The sequence below is a fragment of the Scatophagus argus genome, chromosome 18, assembly GCF_020382885.2.
Source record: "Scatophagus argus isolate fScaArg1 chromosome 18, fScaArg1.pri, whole genome shotgun sequence".
Lineage (NCBI taxonomy): Eukaryota > Metazoa > Chordata > Actinopteri > Scatophagidae > Scatophagus > Scatophagus argus.
In genome coordinates, this window is record NC_058510.1 from 15,533,628 (window position 1) to 15,556,206 (window position 22,579).

General features: G+C 41.1%; 1 protein-coding gene across 4 annotated transcripts in view; it reads left to right on the forward strand.

Annotated features, from left to right (window-relative positions):
- LOC124049562 (partitioning defective 3 homolog) overlaps positions 1 to 22,579 on the forward strand; it is a 314,519-nt gene that overhangs the window by 285,112 nt on the left and 6,828 nt on the right. For all 4 annotated transcript variants that reach the window (XM_046371346.1, XM_046371347.1, XM_046371348.1 and 1 more), the window contains 2 exons: positions 12,671 to 12,791; positions 21,038 to 21,165. In XM_046371346.1, coding sequence (XP_046227302.1) covers positions 12,671 to 12,791; positions 21,038 to 21,165 — 249 coding nt within the window. The remainder of the gene's footprint in view (positions 1 to 12,670; positions 12,792 to 21,037; positions 21,166 to 22,579) is intronic.

Below are 22,579 nucleotides of genomic sequence, written 5' to 3' on the forward strand. Positions count from 1 at the left end.
TTCACTATTACAAGGACCCCCTCACCACACTCAGAGACCATGAGAAAACCAGTTTATTTATTTAGTATCACCTCTTTACTGTCCTTTATACTGCTAATTACAGGTTATTATATAGCGTACAGCTGTTGGAAATGTTGTGTTTTAATGGATACAACTTCTGTGAGCTGGTTTAAGTCTTTAGCTGTCCTTGAAAGTTCACAAGAACTCATCCGCTGACACATAAAAGGAACAAAGATCTAAAATGATGTAATTTTCTCTTGATAGTCTCATTTTCTGTAGCTTTATTATTATAGCATCACAATTTATCTGGTAATTATATATACAGGTACAAATAGCAGCTTTACAGTAAATGCTAAAGATAATAGTAAATAATGGCATATTAACTGGCTCACTGTGTGGGGACAAAGCTAATTAAATGTGCTTCACATATCCCTGCCTCCCCTTGGACTAACTACTCAGCCCTCAGTTACCAACAGTGCAATTATTGCTTCATTTCCACGGTGAGGTCATTGGCTTTGTGTATGACTGTGCATGTGTTTTACCATTCCTGGAGAATATGTGTTAACTCAGCAAGTTGAGCTTTACCAAAGACCTTTATTGTTCTCAGACCTATAGAGAATTCTCTTAACACTGACCTATAATTAAAAGGCTCACTCCTACTTAATGCTTTTGTTCCCATGCGCCTCCCCCCCCCCGCCTCCACCCCTACTATGCTTTGGGTCAAACATAATGAGCATTTTGTGTATGTGGGTGCACATATGTGCGTATGCTGCGGATGTAGTGACAGTATCTTAATCTGGTTTCGACTCACTGGTGCATTCGTTTACACATCAGCCACCACAGTCACCATCTGTGTCCATGACCGCTTGGCCTCTTTTATTAGCACTAGCTGCTCATCCTCTGTGGCTTGTCTGGGACTGTGGGGATACCATCACATGTGTCTTCCCTGTCACCCATTCCTTAAACCACCTGAAGGTGACAGTGTTTTGTCATTAGTGCCTCTCGGCTCCCTTCACTTAAAGTGCAGTCTCAACCACCCTCAGCGTCAAAGTGAGCTACGTAACCAGGCCTGAATAATTCTCTAATTAGGAGCTTGGCTGAGTGCTTGGCTGTGTCACATTTAGAATGTGGATCCTTGTAAGGATCCTTTCCCTATGAACATGTAGCCTTACCAAAGGGAAGCAGAGTCACCCACAGAGAAAGAAAGAGACAAAACATCATCTCATGACAGAGTCATCATTATTAGCCTGTTACTCTGTTGAAAGGCATAGAGAGACATTATCAGATCTCTGTGTGCTCAGTGGAGCCCAAAGCCCATCTAAAGTTACAACAGTTCATATCCCTGTGGCTGAGAAGAAACAGCAGGACAGGACTGATGATAGTTTAAAGAAATGGCCATTGAGTCTTGTTTTAGCTGCTACGTCTCCAATTCTGAGGAGTGGAGTGGGGGGTGTTTTTGCCTAAGGATTTAGGTGTTGCAGACTGAAAGCTTGTCACAGCTGACCTCATAGCTTTTTGTTGAGCTGAACAGGGACAGCTTTCACCCTGAAAATCTTCAGGAAGGACACAAGATCATCTTTGGAATATGTATACACCCGTTCTTTAGTCAGAAAGAATTGAATCCAGTTCTTGTGTTCAGTGCAAAGTGTTGACTTTGCTTTCCTTCAAATCTTGTCATTTTATCATAGCATTTCCAAGCTTATTAATTTAAACCAATTGAAGATATAATTATATTTGACCAAATCTGCACCTGATGGCCTTTTCCATGCCTTGATTATTGACATCCAGTGCTCTTGATTAGCATGTCGGTCACTGGGGAAGTGGTGGCCTGTGGTCATGATGATAATTGAGATCATAATCACAGCCAATGAGTTTGTGTGTGTGTGCGTGTACATGCGTGGTGGCTGTAGTGGCAATGTGGGGAGCGGGGGCTCCCAGCTGTCACGGGGGTTTTTGATTGATTGATGCCTGATGTGAGATGATTGATGTGTACTCACATTGAGCCAAGTGGCGACCATGCAGAGGCTCGCCATGGCTTCAGCAGTGTAAGGGTTTAAGGCAGCGTTACGGCTTCATTAAGGCAGACAGCGACTGTGGCCATAGATCACGGCAGTGACAGGTTAACATTATGTCTGGCTCGGTTGATAATGATGTCATGAATGTGAAGGTCACAGGTTGAAGGGGCATTAACATATGTAAAGCTCCCAGAGGTTGATGGTAGATAGCAGTAGCCTAATGGTACGATTTCTTATTCACTGATTTGACTTTGTGACTTTATGGTGGTACAGATGCACTACAAAACTGGAATACATACTTAGAACAGGTAGACTTGATATGTCAATTTGTTTCAGATAAAGGCTGAATTGAATAAAAACGTATGGTTGCACTGATTATGTTTTTTCAGTTCTGATTCGATTCTGATATCTGACTTTAAGACTAGTAAAGGCCTGACTTATCTTATCTTTACATATTTGCTGATACTGAGTCCTGATCTGATATCGGTGTTGATTAATAAGCTGCATGCCTCACTGTAGAGAGTGTGGTCATTTGTGAGCATAAGGCAGTATCAGACTTGACATAAATATTTCTTTCCTGACTTTGTAAAATGTTAGTACTGAATTATTATTTATTGTTAAGATAAAAATTATGCACCAACAACTTGGTTATCTGCAACGTAAATATGCAGTGACCAACAATTTCTAAAGTAACAATAACAGCCCCCAGGTTATTGTTCAATAGAAAAAGTATACTGTGTTTTCTTCTTTTTTTTTTTTTTGTTTAGCACACGCTCAGTTTGCTCCAAATAGAATTGAACTAGTTGTCATGCAAATCATTTGTTGGTACTTAAGATCCGTTCTTGCCATTTAGTTAAAGAGAAGACAAATCATTCCAAGCGTTGTTATGTGAACATTGATTCCTCTTTTTAGCTCTGATTCCCTCATTTTCATCCCTTTTTTCTTCTTCTTTTTGTTGCCCATCTGTCAGTATCTGCCACCCCCTTGACCCTCACATTGATTATTACACAACACTGATAGCCTAAATTGAAACGATGCTGCCAGCATCATCATTTTTTTTTCCTTTTGCTCGTCTGTCTGCGTGGCCATTACCAAAGGTCATGATCCCTGACCTCCTCCCTCTTCTGTTTTTCTGGCACTCAGAGGAGGGCTCCAAGACTTAATCCAGTAATGGAGGAGACAGGAGATCAGCCAGTACAGGACACCAGGGGATGGTGGGGAGGGGAAAGGGTCGCAACAGCTCCACTCATTTCCTCCTCTTCCTTTCCTTGTCATTTCTTTCTGTACATCTATCCATTTTCTAGTTGTACCACTGACTGGTAGTGCCCCTTCCCCCCACCGCTTTCACCTCTCTCACCACTTAAAGCTGGGACCAGCTGAGCCAGGAGCAAAAAAAAAAAAAATCATTGGAATCCATCTTTTTAATTCTGCTTTATTACACCCACTATCAATATTGTTATTGTTTAAAGTGGCCCTGGCTCTAGCTAGGCTCTGACTGACGGGAGACCCACTGTGCCTCTCTCGTTAATTATGTATAGAGGAAGTAGCAGCTGCGCAGGGGGTCGTAGAAGAGAAGACTTGGGATCTGTTTGTGTACGGGACGTTGAGGAGAGCCACGGAGGGCTGGCGTGAATTATTTACCATTGGCTCGTGGCTCACCCGCTGAGCGTCAGGCACTGACATTTGGAAAGAGAGCGATTGTCTGCATTCAGCACAGTGTGGTGTCGTACTGGAGTAAATGAGATACTTTACAGGTGCAGACCTTCCAGAATGAACCTGGGAGACCTCAGTGCCCTGATAAAAGATATGGATATCTCCTTGGCTTGTTAGTCACCTAAAGGGGGATTGAAAAAACTAAACAAAGAAAAAAACAACACGAGCAGAAATGCCACAGCAGAGAAGTAAACCTTCCAAAGTCAGACAAACCCACTGAAAATGCACCAGATGTCAAATGATACATTTCTGAATGCATATGTAACATATAGCCAATGCACCAGTGCTGCTTTGGCCCATTCTAATATTAGCCTTTCATTATAGGTAGCCAGTGAGAGTGTGTCACTCTGGCAACGAGCTAGAATAGCAAACGGGTAAGAGAGGGTCAGCTGCATATGAATATTTGCCTCTGTATTGGATTGGTCTACCCATTCACATGATAATGTCTTAGTATATATCTTGGTAAGCAACCATGCCAGTGTTTTAATTCATTTAGTGCATTTTTGCACTGTTAACCGTGGCCATCGATTGTTCTTATGCGTTTTTTTCCTCTCCCCAGGCACCTGTTGGTTTCCATTCATCACTGAATGGTATGGTCAGCTTGCAGAGAACAGATGTAGAACTCTCAGTGTGCTGTGAAATAGTGAACTTGCTTTTATTTTGGTCAAAGTTGCAGAACACTATTGTTTCATGGTAATGCAGTTGTAAATGGGAATTATTTTTAAAGGTTTTGGGTGGAAAATATTCAAGTGGTAGTTAGAAGATCAAACATCCTCGGGTTAGCTACTGGCATTTAATTACTCCCTAATAATGATTTCTCTTCAGTTTCAAGTCTCTGCACTTTTCAAAATCAGCATTTCCTCCAGCAGGGGAAAATAGACTGTAAATCATTCATAATTTGTAATTATCTAGAACTGCAAAAAAGACTGTAGTGTGATTACAGCATTTGATAAACACTGACAGTAATTTCTTTAATATATAAAAATACATGCAGTCATTGCACCAGACGTCAGTGAAGGTCACCACTTTACCTCTTGAAATCTGAGATGAACAAATGGCTCACTGGATGGTAGCTGACATCACCAATTTTTATGTGAGTAATATTCCATGACATCCTCTGGCTTTTAGCAGGAGATTTTTCCAAGACCTGCCTTTGAATTGCTTCCTTCCAGTCTGTCTGTTTTCCTGCTACTGTGCTGAGGCTGTGGTACACTGTGCTTGAAAAACTTGTGCCTCTCTAATAGCTGCCCATGGGCATTCCAGCACACAAGAGCAGCTGAAGAATGAGCCAGTTTCAGAATGCAAAGATAAAAAGTAAGTCAAGGTGGAAGAAGGGGTTTAGCAGGGGGGTGCAAGGTCACACAGCTGTTTGTTCAGCTCAGTTGGATGTGGCCAGGCAGGTTGGAGATGTTTGTAGTACTGTTTGTGTGGGACTGCTTCTCTGGCAAGACACCAATATGAAGAGACATGCAGGAGCAGCTACCCGCTTTCCCTTTTAATACCCCATAGTTCCAAAGCTTGTTAAATTAAATAAGTTCACAGTTTTTTCTCCTTCTGTTTTCCATACCCTCAGTTTGATAGTTTATTCACTTTCATTTAGCAGGCTGTCAAACTTCAGATGTGGCATCTCTTTAATGCAAAGCACTTCAGGCATCCACACTTGGCTGGACAAACTTGTCTCAAGATCCACTCGGCTCCTTCTTGTCTAAGTACCCATGATCGTCTAGCCGACGCTTCTTCCAAATTCTCCAGTCCTCTCTGGGTCTTGGAGAGCTACTCAAAAGAGAGACCTGCAAATACGACTCGTTGCTGCAGCACACCGGCCTCAGTGGACATTTATTTGAGGTCACCTCATGTAAAATACAGCAACCAATTCCATATTTCACGGCGCCAGCCTACTCGTAGACCAAATATTTTAGTGTCAGGATTCGTAAAAGAATACAGCGAAAGTCAAATACCCCCCGTTCACTTCTGTTCTGGCCTCGTCACGTCGAGCTAGCTGATATCTCATAAAAGCTGTCTTTAAAGCCTGATGGGATCGTAAAAGCTGAGCTAACCTGTTGAGATGGATACTTTAGCCTGTGGTCTTCACACCTTATTTAAGACATACTCTTCACTCTTCTTACCTTAAGAGGACTGTTGACCATCCGTGCAACATAAACAGCCATAACACTGCACAGTGCAGAGGTTGATATGAAAAATTTATATTTGAAGGGAATTATTCACCCAGTTTTGATTTTTTGGCTGCCTCACATATTTTCATTCTGTCAATATGCTATTTTGAAAATGCAAGATTTATTATGTTAGAGTTCTCATGCATGATCCAGCAAATTATAATTTTGTATGCTTGAGAGTTTAGCTTTAATCAATAGCATGAAGTATAACTTTGCCTCATTAGGAAATGACGCTGTTCTTAACTCACTACAATGTGTGCTATTCATGTGTGAGTGTGTGTTTGTGCCTTTGTGAATACATTATGCAGTCCCAACCATACTCCAAGTCTCTTTCTCTCTCTCTCTCTCTCTCTCTCTCTCTCTCTCCGAATCAATGGATTGGGATTACAGGTCTTTACTTCAAAGTGCATCTTTTTGTTCATGAAGCATGCAACTTTCAGTCAAAAGCTGTCTGACTGCCCAGAAAATAACTTTATACGTTAAACAACAGGGATGAAAAAACTCAGCCTATCATCCCGTTGAATTTTTAGCCGCACCCAACGTGCCGTCTTAATGTTGTGCATTCCCATTTCACATGATATTTTGTGCTGCATGAAAGTGCCTCACCATCTCGCAAAGAAGCATTCAAAGTTCAAACTTGTTTTGTTTTCTTTTAACTATTAGATGAGGAAGACTGAAGAAGGTTCTGAAGGTTCAGAAACACAGTTGCTGTTGTTGTTGCATCTAAATTGGACTATACACTATGATGTCACATTGACTCCATTTGACTCAACTCATGACAGTTAACTAAATAAAGTGGATTGTTTTCTTAGAATGCAAAAATTCAATGAGCAGCTTATGACTCCGTGAAATGTTGACTGTACTGTACAGTATTTGATATACTTAACTTTACATTAAAGTCAAGAAGAGCAAACACTGAAGCACTGCACTTTGCCACATTTTTTACAATCAAACATGGGAAGCCTTTATTTCAGTGAAACAGACTTTTTTGAACTTGGCCTTTGTAAGTCGCATTTCTTTGAACAGCCACCTCTGTCCTCATGTCTGTCCTTCACTCAGAGTTAGAGCAGCTGTGACCGCCTCGCAGGATCAGTTGAATAATTGATAAATTTCTGGACCACACCTGTGAATCCATCTTTTCTTTTCTTTTAATTCTTATTTACTGAAAAGTTCTGGCCATCCAGCTGGCTCTGCCACAACATTGTCTCAAGGCTTTTCACTGGCCCGTAGAGTCTTAGCCTCTCTGTCTTTTTAGCAGTAAAGTCACAGACCATAAATTGAAAGTTTTAAAACAACCAAAAGCACTTTTAGTTCCTCTGTTGTAGAGATGATCACACCTGTTTCCTTCTAGCCACAAGTAATGCATCCACAAGGCACATCATCCAGAAACAAAAGGGCCTTTGATCAGTTCCAGTGCATTCTCTTTGGAACTAAAGCCATAAAACTTGCCAGGGAAAAGGCAGGGCAGAAGGCATAGATGGTGTCTTTCTCTCTCTCTCAAATGTAGACAGCTGCAAGGCCAATTCCACACTTGCACCTGCATTTTGGCAATCACTCAAACAGAACAATAAAATAGAGACAAAGAAAGAAATGTTTTAAATGTAATGTGAAGAAAAGTGTTTGTAGCACGTGTCCTTGGGGTAATAAAGCAAATTGGGGTAAAGAGAGGGTGGCAGGCTGCGTATGTGCTGAGATAAATAGGGTTTTTAGATACAGACGGGTATAGGTCTCTACAAAGACAATAAGATAGCTAAAGAACGGCCTCTTTTCATTTTCTGTGAACCGTGTCTTTTTAGTTGACAGCCTTCTGTGGTTCCCTTCAGGGCAGAGCTGTTTCTTCATTCCTCACACTGGGGAAGCAAGAGATGAACAGTACACCAGGGGCCAGCCGTTCTGGACAGCCTGTTGGAGGGAGCAGCTCTACAGACGCTGCTTCTTTCCCTTGCTAATCAGAGCTCCACACTCCCCAGTCACGCCACCACCATGGCCTAGGCAAACATCCCAGATGATGGCCTCTTCAGACCCCCAAGGACCCCATATGGGCTGCTATGGAGTCTGAAAGGAACCAAGGATTCACATACACACATATTCACACCCATCCCAACAACAGCCCCATCAAGAAGTGGGTTTTTGAGCAGAAAGGAGCCCCTGTCAGTGCATCAGTCACAGGAGAACATGGGTGAAGTCAGAGCCTGACAAATCCAGGGTATTATCGGGCCTTTGTCAAGCCTGCAGCTGTCATTCACCAGGATAGTGGGAGAGGATGAGGGGGACAGAAGGGAATTCATGACCTATTGCTGTAACCACAGAGGAGGATTGAGGCATTCAGAGATAAAACATATGGAAAGAAAAAGAAAAATATGAGCGAGATGAGGCAAGAGAAAAAAAAGGAAGATATTTTTATGAAGATGGGAAAGACAGTAAAGTGGAGAGGGCTATATGCTTCAAATACTTTCGTTTGATTGCAAGAATCGTGGCAGATTGGCCGATATATGCTGATTTGCTCTGAAGACTTGAAAAAAATGTTTTATCTTTCTTCCTCTCCCTCTCAAATATGACCAGCGGTAATGCAGATCTAATCTTTTTTCTATCATTGCGGTAGGTCCCAAAGGCTGTCCATCTCCCCAAAAATGCCTCATCTTCCTGTCTTTGAAATAAATGAAAGTCCACAGGGCAACGGAATAAAAATGAGCTAAGACTTTGCCTTGATGCAAGATTGCCAAAGGGCCCAAACTTAAGAAGCTGTCCCCCTCATCTGCTGCGTGGAGATACTGGGGCCAGAGCAAGGAACCAGATAATCTGATAGAATTTCAATCAACAGTGATCAGATAAGAAATAACCGACCGTCTGATTTTAAAGTCACACCGAAGCCCCATCAGTTCGCCCTTTTTCACTTTACTTAGAGATGAACAAGTCTGTGACAACTCTCAGAACTCCTGTCAAACTTCTCCTGAAATCTTATCCCCAGGATTATAATACCCTCATTCTGATTGGCTGGAACTGGCCCCTGACCTTAGGTATACTCATATGACCCATGTTACACTCTCGGTGATTGGATTACTCCTTTATTGGCCAGTGGCAGTGTTTATAGGGCATGTTGAGACTCAGCACAGCTTTGATCCACCAACAGAAGCAATAGTGTGCCATAGTTTGCATCCTTGGCCTAAGCCTTGTGGTGTGTGAGACATCTGCCAAATCCTCCTGGATCAAAGGATGACCATTACACAGACAGGCGTCCGCATACCCCCGACTGCAGCTTTAGAGGGCTCATGACCTCTGTCAGCGGGCCAGGTTAAAAAACACAGGTGGCATGGGGGTCACACATATGTATGCCCGTGCAAACCACTGTTTCTTGCTGCAGAACAAAAGCACTGACCAATATTTGACTCTATAATTTGTGCTATTGTAAAGTGTTATGAAAAGAAATGTAAAAGTGGAATTTCTTCATAAAGCTATATTCATGAAACTGTCAAAAAATTATTTTTGGTTCTCCCTTTCAATTTTCTTCTACTGTACTTCTATAACTTATAATCCTTTCTTTACAAGGGAGAGGATGAGTTGGAACTGTGGTTTTTGTTTGGCCTGACTCTGTCTGTGAAAGTGAGGACAAGAGAGACAGGAAAAAAGAGAGAGTCGGTGTGTGTCTACGTCTTTGGGTCTCTTTCTACATGTGTTGCAGTCTGTATTCCGGGGGTATGTTTGCATACATTTGGGAGCGACATGGCCAACCTGAGAGGCCAAGTGCTGACATTTCAGTCTGCAAGCACACAAATGAATTTTGAGCAAATCTCATTATACAGGACAGAATTAAGATGCTGGCTGTGAAAATACTTTGGCATATGGGTACTTTATCTCCCCCATGTTTTTTAATTACTTTACGGACAGCATCCCATTTCCTATTGACTCATGTTTTAAAAAAAAACAGACATCTGTAAAAAAAAAAAATAAAAAATAAAACAGCACTGGGACCAAGCCCTTCAAGCTCATACAATCATGAGGCAGACAGCCTGCCTGTACCCCTGAGTACACTTACACAACCTGTGACCTTTTTCCGTTATGCACAAACACATGCCTTATAGCAAACTGATGAGCAGAACTCATTCATATTCTCTCATACACATGTATTGCTAACTTGGGTGATACATTTATCCTAATTGGTGAGGCAGTCTGCTGACGTCAGTTGCCACAAGTTTCCCCTCCCGTTCTATTCTTGCAGCTCTTGTTCTTCAAACCCATTACAGACACTGATGTGTGCACAGGGGAATTTATGAGCAGTACCACCTGATGAATGGACAACGATCATGCTGACTAATTATGCATTGGGGTGCCCAAGCATTGGAGAGCTCTCAGGGAAAACAGCTGAATCCATCTTCTTTATGTATGGAGACAGGCCTGATATCGGCTGTTACAGTGATAGCAGGCAGTTTCTGGTGCCTCTTGGGCTTGATTCCCGCTCTCTTCTAGTGCTTAGCTTTGCTGCTCTTCTTCCTTGACATATATTTTTCCTTGACATATATTTACACTGTAGAATTCCAAGAAGTGTTCTTCAAGAATTCTATCAACTTGGTATCCCCATGGTGGGTGGAGGACCAAGAGGAGAAGCCCCTGCAGATAATCTAGATATTGCACAGGCCTCCTTTGAACTACCATGACAAATTCACCCCTCGTTAAATCCCAGCCCTACTCCCAGCCCCTATGCAATGTAATTTCCATTTGTAGCACTTTGAAAAATATACTGAAATGCCTTGCTGCTAGTTCTCTAATTTGCTGAAGATCTTGTCTGTGCTGATCTTCTCCCATTCCAGTTCCAACCACTTCATCCACCACACACCGGAGCAGAAATTTAGTAATACACAATATGCTCTCTGTAAGATTGATGCATTAGTGGATGGGAGAAGGGCAAAAGGTCTTATTGTGTAGGAAGTGCATGGACTCTAGCAGTCTTGTTTATAGCCTAGGTTGTGGCCCTTTTTCTGGATCCCCAGCTGGCCCCTCTGGTTCCACCAGACCAGTCATGCATGTCTTAGATGCCGATGCTGGCACTGACCCTCCCTGGAGTGTCAAAGCGAAATAAAATTTCCAAAGCTGTTTGTTTGGAGTCAGCCTGGTCTTCTCTTTGACCAGCCTCAGGGATTAAACTAATTGCATTCATTGGAATTTCCAGATCTGTTTAGTCTTTTTTCCGCTCTGTACAGTCTTGTTAAACTTGTCTCCTGAACAGGGATGATGGCATGTTCTGAATTTGAACATATGTATAGCAGGCATATTTTAAAAATGTGAAGAATTGCAGAATTTTTTTTTTTTTTTCAATTTCATGCTTTGTGAATATATGTATGGTATAGCTCAGGCACACACACAAGTATTTTGGCAAAAGAAAGCAAATTTGAGGGAATCCCATCTTTAAAACGTTGCCATAGATTTACACATATAGTCAACATAACTGTCGTTTATGGACTACAATTAAGTAATTTAACATCGCATGTGTTATTTAAGGACCCTCATCCAAATATACAGGGAACATTGATTTTGTAATGAACAGTAATAGAAGGACTTCACCATCACACCCTAAAAGCATAAGACAACTCACACCCCAATGAGCCACTTAATTGCCCACATCCACATAAAAGGCCTAATCTATGCTCCTGCTCTCCCACACACATAAAGCCATAGGAATCAAATGGAGTATAACTAATACAATTGATTTTGATCAGGCAGTACGAACAACACGACAACCGTGTCTCGCCAAGTGCTAGTCGGGGGCATGCAGCAAAATCTGTTCATCCTTTATGAGCAGCTATTTATTGTGCTTTTAATGAAGCTTGATTGGCAGCATGTCCTCGTGCCCATTATCATCAGAAGGATGTGCTCATTCTAATCTGCAATTATCGTCATAATTGCGCCCAGAATTCTCTGGGCCTAAATAAGCAATCACTTCCACTGCTGGTGTGCCACCTGTAAATTCTACTCAGGAGGACACACACACAATGACAGGGTGGCAGGTCCGAGCTGACTTGGTTTCTTTCTGCTCACTCACATGATTTTGATTAACCTTTCCCTTTTTCACACAGCGCCCTCCCAGAGAACACCCCTCCTACCTTTATCTCCCTTTCCTTCCCTCCAACTATCAATCCCACTCCCTACATCCACAAGCTCCCATCCCCTCCCAGCATGAATTCCTAACCTTTGGTCACTTTCATCCCTGTGGTATGCATAAATGCGGGCTTATTATCAAGCTGGTTGTCTCATCATAATTATGCGTTTTGTCATGTGCTGCCTCTGTAGCTGGTGATAAAAGGAGAGCTTGATTAAGCTGAGGGAAGGCTATTGATTCCTATTGACAGGCCTCTCAAAGCCCCTTAATGAAGGGGATGTAAATGAGGGTCTTCCACAGTGTTTAATGACTGTGTACAATAAAAGGCCAACATTCTCCTGCAGCCTAAAAGGGACATGCATCACTCAGAATGGTGCACAAGGGACTCTTTCAGTTATAGGGATGCTCAGGACATAGGAAGCCAGAGGAAGGGAAGGTGGGAAGAAAAAGCACATCTACATGACAGGCAGGTATGAAAGGGGAATTATGACTGTCAGATCAAGGGATCCTCAACACAATTTACAGGGGTGCTATGGAGGTCATGTGAATTATTCAAATATGAAAAAGCCTCAGTAACAACATGCTAGGTGCAGCAATGTTCCAGATTTCTGAGTGTGGGCTTGCTGAAAAATTAAATCCAAATCCACCATCTCACCTCCTCTTTCCTTCTCCTCCAGCAGGGAGATGGTCCCCAGTAACCATGACCGGATACAAAGGCTGAGGCATGAGTTCCAGCAGGCAAAGCAGGAGGATGACCTTGAGGACCATCGACACACCTACAGCTTCAACCAGTCCTGGGTGAGTGTTCGATAGGAGTTGTGCTCCATCAGAGTGGCACTGAGCTGCAGACCCAGAGCTCTTAGCATGATCCTGCCTGATGCTCCACTGGACACTCAGATTATCTTCAAAACCACCAGCTGATTAATGAATTTTTTTTTATTTTTTTTTACATTCAGATCATTTTATTCCTGAATGTATTATCTTGACTATGTGTTAATCACATCACAACAGTATGATAATCTATTTTTTTTTAAGTAACTAGCATTAATAATAAATCAACAGTTTTATATTTTAGTATTACTACAAATTGAAAACATGCTTTGTTATTGCTTTTTTCTTGATTTTTATAGCTATCACCCAATTCATTTAATCAAATATACATTAGATAAAAACATGACGATAAATTTCATTTTTTTTCAACTGTGACAAAACACTGAGCATAAAAGTGATTTGTTTTCTGCAATGATTCCCAGCAGATGGTATTTTGGTATACATTTCGGCAGACTGCAATTAAGCAGAATCATAAATTCCAGCATCCTGGGATTAACAATAATAAGCTGTTGTGAAATAAATACTAATTGTATAATAGATTATGAAACCCAGTACATCAGCTTTCAATGGCGCATAAAGTGCCTCAGTCTTCTGAAACTCATCAGTGTTGGACTGTCAGTGTTGTACGACTGCCAAACTATCTTACTGGTCGATAAAACTTCAGGCTTAAGACCAAACTTCTGCGAAATTTCTTTGAATAATTTTTAATTTCCATGTCCAACCTTTGACCTGGAACTAATTGCTAATTACTCATCTCTGTCTGAGTCTTCTCTGTCTTGGAAATATGGCACACTAATGGCAGGCAGAGGAAGAGGAAGCATTCAATGACAAGTGACTATTCAGGGTTTTAGGGCAAAGAAAAGGGCGAGACAGTGAGGCACACTGTTCATTTTAATTTTCATTAGATTTGATTAAAGGGATTTTTAATTTAAAAAATTTTTGAATTAAAATTTGAGGGGTTTTTTTAAGCCGTTTTCCTCTTCCATGATTGATCTGCACCAACAGTGGGATTTACTCTTAATTGGAAAAATGTAATCAAGTTAATTCCTTTGTTAATTCATTCAGACTTGATCTCATATTCCTTCCCGCTGTGAACCAAAAGTTCAAACTGCGCCTGGAGTTTAAGTAGAAAAATACTTTATATCAGCTTTCAACATACATTTTATATCACTGATGATTTTAACACGCAGTCCCACTTAACTGTCATTTGTGGTGGAACTTTATTATTTGAATAGGTTGACTCTGTATTTAAGGTCATACATTCTTTTTTTTTGTAACCATGTCCAAACGATAATAGAACCAAACTCGTATAATCAAGCAGGAACAAGTTTGAGGTCAAATAGTTGTATATTTTTGTAATGTAATAGCTTGAGACAGAAAAAGCTTTTTTCATCCTGTGACTCTCCCGACCTGGCTGTACAGGAGAGACGGCTAATTGTTACACCAAGCAGAGCTATTTTCTAAATTATGGGTCGGAATGTCAGACCTTGAAAGTTAAAATATTTGGCAACCAATTTTCTGGAGAATTATAAGTGTCAGTTTGTCAATAAAATTGGTTTAAAGTGGAGGTCTGATGTGGTACGAATCCCATCTGCTGTTTCTCCTGTTGTCTGAATGAGTTCTGGGTAGACGTGACCACATATTTCTCAACTTTTTTTTTTGCACAGAGGAAAAGAGGCTTAATTTTTCTCTGGATTTCCTTCAGCGTTAGTCCTGCTGATGGTTGAAAATCACTGAACATGGACATCTCTCTCTTCTGTTTTCTCAATCTCTCTCTTTCTCTCTTTCCGTTCTCACTGATGAAATGAAATGTTAACTGTTTGTTCAGCACTGAGCAGTCTCAGTCGCTCTCTCTGAGCCTCGGAGCTCCTAATTGCTTGTGATTGTTGACATTGTTGAACATACCCCTCTATTCCACTGGTAATAAGATATAGGGCCATCCCTAGAGTATTGAAGTCTGTTTTATTACTGCTCATTCATGCTATTTTAGTCATGTGAGCAAAGATTCACAATGCCAGAGACTGTTAGGAAAGATACAGACATACCCATGTTGTGTTTTGACACTGATTAAAGTAACTCGAGGGAAATCATGTCTTTGTGTCACTGATAGCAGATAGCAGATATGATATGACTCTGTTTGAGGCGGATATGAAGTCCAGAAGTAAAAGTGTGAGGTGTATGGCCATTGCTTGTGTTGGTGATTAGAAGAAAAAGAAAGAAAAACCTTCAGTGATGTACAAGCACAGGCAGGGCCAAAAGGTAAAAATACAACAGAGAAATAATCTCTTATTCTTCACTTTCTAGACTTTCTATTTTAACGCTATAGTTTTAGAATAATAATGAAACTGAAAACTCTGTATAACTTTCCGAAAAACTTGCATTCAACTGTAGGTTTTCATCATTGTAGGCAGAGACATTTTTGACCACAACAGCATTTTTAGGAAGCATTTTGATCCACACACAGAACACAACCTTGTGACAGTGTTCTGTTTTAAGCTTTTAAGGCCACTTTTTGCGCAGAAATTGATCTCTCTCTTTGTTCAGTGTATTTATCTCCGTGTCATTACTGAATGTCATCCACAGTGATGAAAGCTAAACTTCTTTGACTTCCACTTTTTGGAAATCAAAACATCAAGTGAATGCAACCAGGAAAAGGCAAGATGCTTGAAAAGACAATTCAGTGCCTACCACATAAAAGTCTGCAAAACCGAGCTTTGATGCATGTTGTCACTGGGTCACTGGGTTACATTGCAATGGCTTCCACACAGAGCTACAAACCAGAACAAGAGCAGCTGCTAGTATCTCAAGACATGACTCAGTTCTAATAGGTATACTGCATATCGGATTTGCTTGGTCGCTTTGGCAGATATCGAGATTAAAGTAATATTGACAAAGCAGTCTCGCCTCAAGGTCCGTTTAGTAGCTGTTGTGAATAATATCCAACTAAGAAAATGATTGTGATAATGAGGAGCGGGTAGAGAGGAAGCACATGGAGCAGTACGAGTTGTGAGGCTCCACTTTGACCCCAGCTTGTCTCTGGGGTGTTGGGAACTGAGCTCAGGTGTGCCTCCTGTGAACAACTGTAACGACAATGCTGAGGTCAGTCCTTGAACCCCGGCTCCACCTTAATGGAATAACGAGTTGCCTTGTATCATGTAGCCCCAAAGCTAACACACACAATTAGGACTGGCATGTTTTCTCTCCCTCCCTCCCTGCTGCTCTGTGAGAAGGGATTTCCAGATGTTCATCATAAAGCGCTATGTATTTTTCCAAGGAGCTGACTTTTTTTCTCTTGCGCTCTGTCTGCAGCAATAAAATCAATTTGTGCAGTTGGGTTGGTGCGCCAATGAGCATGACCACACAGAAGAGTGTGAGCGCCATGCTGGTACCCTGGATCAAACACGCAAACAGCAGCTTGTAAAGTCCTTATTTATGTGAATTCTTTTGATTTTATTATCGCTTTATCTCCTGCTACCAGGACAACATGTGTCTCCAAGCATTTGCTGTGTTTATGCAAACTTAGGTTACTCTGAATGTGGTTCTTTCTCGTTGGGTGTTTGATTGTGTACTGCTAGCGCTTTCCTATGTGATCATGTGAAGATTACTCATAAATCCACATATAGTCGTGGTCACTTGACTCCTCAGGGGCTAATGGTTAAAGTTTAGACAACATCGCTCTGTGTCTTGACCTCATTTGAGCCCCTGACTGCAACAGTCACATAATACTTTGAGTGTGTTGTGTTACACTGGCTGTTAACGTTTTCAAGAGGTAGCACTGTGCTGGAGTGGTTGAACATAAAATAATGCAGCACTTAACTAAAAATGTCAATGACAGTGTGAATACAAAAAAAAAAAAAAGAAGATTTTTAGCAAATTCTCTTTGTCCATAATTGCATCTACTTGAAAGCAACTGAAACGAGAACTCTCGTTCTCACACGTATTGCACATTATGCTGGAATAATAAAACTGTTTATAGGCAAGCCAGTTGACTCCAGTAGCTGTTTGACCTCAGGGACCTCGAAGACGAGGACCATAACATACTTCAGAATGCAGAAGTGAACACCTGTAGCCACTCTTAAGTATATATGTGAGGCTTTATTCATAGTACTGAAGGGATTCCCTTTCACCATTCCTATTGTCTTCGTGCTATCTCGATCACTTTGCATGTAGTCATGAAGCATTATGAAGACATTATAATACACCATAAGGTACTGTGGATGTGGTCTTCATTAAAAGTGTTACCCTGATCTCATATTTCACCTGTAATAAGTAATAGAACATGCCAATATATATAAACTTACTTAGCTTCAGAAACAGCCTGTGTTGAAATAATAATATAGTTCAGCACTATTACACACATTCATCCATGCAGATAATACAAATAAGACTCTCATATTTTGTTTTGCCATTTGTATGTGCTGTGGAGTCCTTAAGTGACAACAAAACCAACATCCCATTCACCATAAGTTGTTGGTCCAGAGACCAGGAAATGGCAGACCACACTGCTAGGTCTTAGATGGATACTCCGCCCAGAGCTACACACTCCGGCAACCACAAATGGACTGGGGTTTCTTATAATAAATTTACAGAATTAGTTGTGCAAGAATTTTGAAGACAGAATCATTATCCCCCAACTGGGCTTTTTTCAGGTCTGTCTGCCCATTAGCAACTTAAATGTCTTCCACATGTGTTTGTGTACAGCATGGCTGGTCTCTTAAAACTGTTCCCTATGTGGTGTGCTACAAACATAGCATCATGTGATTGTGGGCAGTAAAGCCATATGTTAGCACTGACCCATTACAGCAACCAGCTTTGATATCGGAAAAGTCTGTGACCAGCTCTGAACCAAGAAAGATTACACGTTGGCTGTCTGGCTTATGTTTGGAACTTTTAAACCTAAGTTCCTTCCCAGCTGCTTTCCTGGTCCCGGATTTTTGATAGCTGCAAATAATTGTCATAATTATGCCCCCTCCTCATCTCACATCTGAGAATACTTTTATGTTTAAACAGGTGGAGAATAATTTTTTTCCTCCAAGCTTTGTCTGTGACACCACCAGAGAAACAAGGGAGAGATAAAAGCACACCGTATTGACATCATTTTTCACATTATTGGATAAAAATGAACACGGATGTCTCTTTGATTTGATTTCAACAAATGTCATGTTTTATATGGCATTGTATTCCAGGCCTAACATGGAATAATCTGATTCTCCTTCCCTGGATAATACCATTACACTGACTGATTTTCTCTCCTGGTTATTTCTCATGCATTTCTCTTGGCATGGCGTCATCCACCTCAACCTCTTCAGTGTTAAACTGAAGCGTCAGGCACCTCCGGATTCCTCCCCACTTCCTTTCAAAATCTAATTAAAAACTTTCAGGGTGCGTGACTAATTATTTTTTCACCACGGCATTTGGCCAAAGTAAAATAATTTCTCCTTTTTCTTTACTGTTCATCTGATATTCGTTTATGTGCTCTACACTTTATGAACCGAGGAAATGTGTTGTTACAGCAAAATCTGAAACATATGAGTCATATTCACTTTGCCCATGTGAAATACTATTATGTTTTCCCTGACTTGCGAGGCTTGAGAAAGGACTTGTTATTGACACTGAGTGAAATGTAACTGCGCTGTTATTGCAGCTGTCCATGTTAGGAGGGAAGCAGCCATTTCAAGAAGACAAGATGTTTCCAAGAGGACATTTTTATTGGCAGCCTTTCCAACTGCCAACACACCTTTGACCCATCAGTCCATTGCATCCATGTACTATTATCCCCTTTTATCATCCACCCCGCAAACACATTCACACAGATTCTCCAAATTTAAGAAAATCAGATGTTACCAAACATTGATTTCAGTTTCTGTTCAGCTTTTAAACTCAGCTTTCTACTGGTTAAAAAAAAGAAAGAAATTAATATCTATTCAGCAGAAATTTATTCACACAGACTGTCTATACTCCCACCTGCCCACCACATGAAATCTGACAATTGGTGAAGCTACACCTCCTCTGCTCACCTCTGTTTAATTGGCTTGTCATGTTCGTTCATCAGCCAGCTCGTTAGCTGTGTGCTAGTGTTGAGGGAGATGAGATCTCCATGTCAACCCCGCCGGTGATCAGACAACAAACACACATACGCACTGGTACAGGTTAGTGATGTGTAGTCAAGTCACATGCAAATCTGTGAAATGAAGCCGTGGCTGGTGATACTCATCTATATTGTAAGTCTTCAGCATACTGTGTACTTTGTTCACACATACACAGCTCAGGTTTAACAAAAGATTATTATACCATAAAATTTTAGATCATAAAGGAACCAATCTGTCTGTTTACTAAAAAGAAAATGGAAGATGTGTATTTAGCAAGAGCAGTGATAGCCACGGTGGCTGAGCAAGCAAAAATCAATCAGCTGCAAAAGGCCCATCAATAATGTGGCCTATCTGTGGTTGGATTCATGCTAGGTCCTACAAAGGAACAAATACTTAAGTCCAGAGTAACTGAATATATAAATGAAATCTGGGATCAGAGATGAACACATTAGATACATCAAACCACATCAACCATAATAATAACGCATAATAAATGCATTGCAAAGGGGGTTTTTTTCGGCTATTTTTCAAGTATTTGTGCTATGATCAGCACGGCTGAGACGTGGATTATACTGATTGTATGAAGTTTGCCTCTGGTATCATAATGTTTATTTACAAAAACGAGGCAGAAATCCTGTGCATCATGTAACATACATACATTTTTTAGTTTGTTTTTTTTTTTGTCATGGTTTTTCCAATTCAGTAATCTAAAATGTATGTCAGATGCTTTCATACAAAAGCAACACTTTCACTAATGTCAAGTTTGGTGACAGAGTAAAGAAAATGACAGCTTGTGTTTACCTCAAACTACCAATAACAGTTAGGTGGTGAGATGTTGCTGTTAGGTTTGGTTTATCAAAGTAGATAAGCTAGAGGGGCACTTGGAGAGGGCATACAAGGCCAACCGCCCTCTCTTCTATGAAAGTAGCCCTCAAATTTCACACCAAGGCTCCCTAAACTGACACATATAAGACCCTGGGCCCCCAGGATTTTGTCCCAAGTTTAGATGTTTCAGTACATATATGTATGAAATCCAATGCTAAACTGATCACAGTCCCTTTGAGGACCCCTGTGGGTCCCTAACTCCACTTTCAGAACTAATTTCCAAGATTATTAGAATGTGTTAAAATATGGTTCTGCTTAGCTAGAACATCAACGTCACCTCTCCACCATCGCTTATAATCTGCAGAGACCCTACACGTGCCTGTGTGTTCTTCATCTGATTAATATTATTATGCCTTGTTGGAGACGTTTCTGGGTGTCAGTCTTTGGGTGGTGGGCTTGTCTCTAACGCCTCTCTCTCTCTCTCTCTCTCTCTCTTTCTCTTTCTTTCTTCATTCATTGTCTAGCTCACTCTATTATCATTGCTCACTTGAGTCAGGGGGAAAGGGCCAACACACAACTGAATCTTAAACTCATTCTGGGGGGAAAAAAAATTAATTTGTGTATCCGTCCCGTGATTCGGCTACAAAATTTAATAGGTTCTTTCCTGGCCTTTGCAACACTCTTCATGAGTTTCATGAAAATGGGGCCAGTAGTTTTCCCATAATCCTGCTGTGAGGTTGTTGTTAGCACGACATCACAGTGATTCAGTCTATATTGACCCTGATTATAAACAGACTTGAAATGTGCTAGTAAGCAGCATCAAGGCCACACACACACACACACACACACAGAATCTTAATATTACAGAATCACACTGTGTGGCTGTGGCTGTCACTTTCTCAGGCCTCATCCTCAGTTAAGAATCTTAGGATAAACTGTGCTTTCCAGCAATATGGCATGCCAAGCATTTGTAATTTATAAAAAGATCATACTGGTGAATTAGTCATTTGACAAAATTATCAGGGGACATTTCCACATGCACAGGTGCATTTTTCAGTGCCATTGTCATGATGGAATCACACCTACTAACTACCTGTTCCCAGAGGGAAGCCTAACACTCACTGTCAAACCCCCGGCTGTGCTGAGGGAAAAATATTCCATCTTTTAAATGTCTGTGTAAGAGTGTATTTTCAGACTTGTCAAAGCACTATATCTAAAGACAGAAATGTTAACATTTTAGCTGTATTTATTTCCATGTTACTGCATCTTAAACGTTTGTTTGACTTGTATCACTTGCAGGTGAGCAATGGGACGGATACGCTGAGCGGACGCCATTCAGTAACAGTCGAAACTCAGGTCCAGAAACAGCAGCAAGAGGACAGAGACGGTTTCCAACAAGCACAGAGACAGTACAGCTCCCTGCCACGGTGAGACATCCTCCCCTTTCTCCTTTCTTTAGTCCATCTGTCTGTCTGTCCATGCGTCTGTCTCCCTCTCCTCTGTGACTTATCACGTTCTTCCTGCCCTTTCTTAACCTCTTCACTTGACTTTTTCGATTTCCATCCATTTCTTTTCCTCATATTTGTGCCTTTACCCTTTTTTTTTCTCTATGCTTTCTCATATCAGCATCTCATTTCTTTGGCTACAAAGTCAATCACCACAAAGCCACTTTCAACTCATCTGCAGACATTTAAATAATTCTCAGCAAAACTGTTTGAATGAAAATCATTTAATGTGATTGCCTGGAATTATTTGACTGATATTCAACTTCATTAAGTCAGTGTTGACCCTGAGCAAGTGCTGACTTCGTCGCCCCCTCCACACACACATGCACACACTTCCCTTACAATGAATAACGGCTCTAATATCTTGTTTAAAAGGAAGTTTCCACTGGCAATCTCTCACCTTACACAGCTTGAGTGCACATCTACAACCACTGCTCTTTATCTTCTTCCTGTTTTGATTCCTTTGCATATTTATCAAAGAGATGCCAACAAAGCTAAGCTGTACTATCTGTATCTGCATTTCCTGTCGCAAGCCTGTATTTGATTACGTGTGCCTATGCCAATCCTCTGATGCAGTGCTGGTAGAAGAGTTCCGCATTTTTTAAGCCTTACATCTTTAATGTTACCAAAGAGACTACTTCTCTACTTGACTGCCTGGCACAGGGATTTCCCCTCCCTGTTTGTTTCCACACTGATAACAATCCAATGTACAATGAAATTTTTGGTATTATAAAATGTGCATTATGTTCTAAAGAGCTTAAATTAAAGTTGAAGCGGAGTGAAGTTTGATTTATTTAAGTTTCACTGCTCTGCAAGTTTAAACAAAGACAGAACACTTGTGTGTGTGTATGTGTGGTCTTTAAATCTTCTTGGCCAAAGTAACTCTGCTCTCTTGTGATTTCCATCTCTCCCTACACAAACAGCAATCATTTTTTCATAGCTCATATCCTCTTTTGCACTGCTGTCTCTGAACAGCCTCAGTCAGATCAATTAAAACATGTTCCTGTCTATGGTTATGGATTTGTGGCCTACAAGGACGCATAATCAATATGGTCTGTATAGGCCAGACCGATCTATGCATTCCCTTCATGTGTGTTATCTGCTGGCATCTCATGTGATGTGACAGTTGCCTCCAGCCCTCCCCTCTCTGTGGGTTCCTTCTCTTGGGAAAGTTAGTCTGGCAAGCCAAAAAAGCCAGGCGAGGATAGCCTTTGATATGCATTCCTCTCATAATCTCATAGCGTCTTTTAGCAATGAGAGGCATGAGCTCAGCCTTGACGTTTGACCCCGGCTAGGGGTTTTACAGAGCTTGTGTCTGGGCACGGCTCCTCATTAA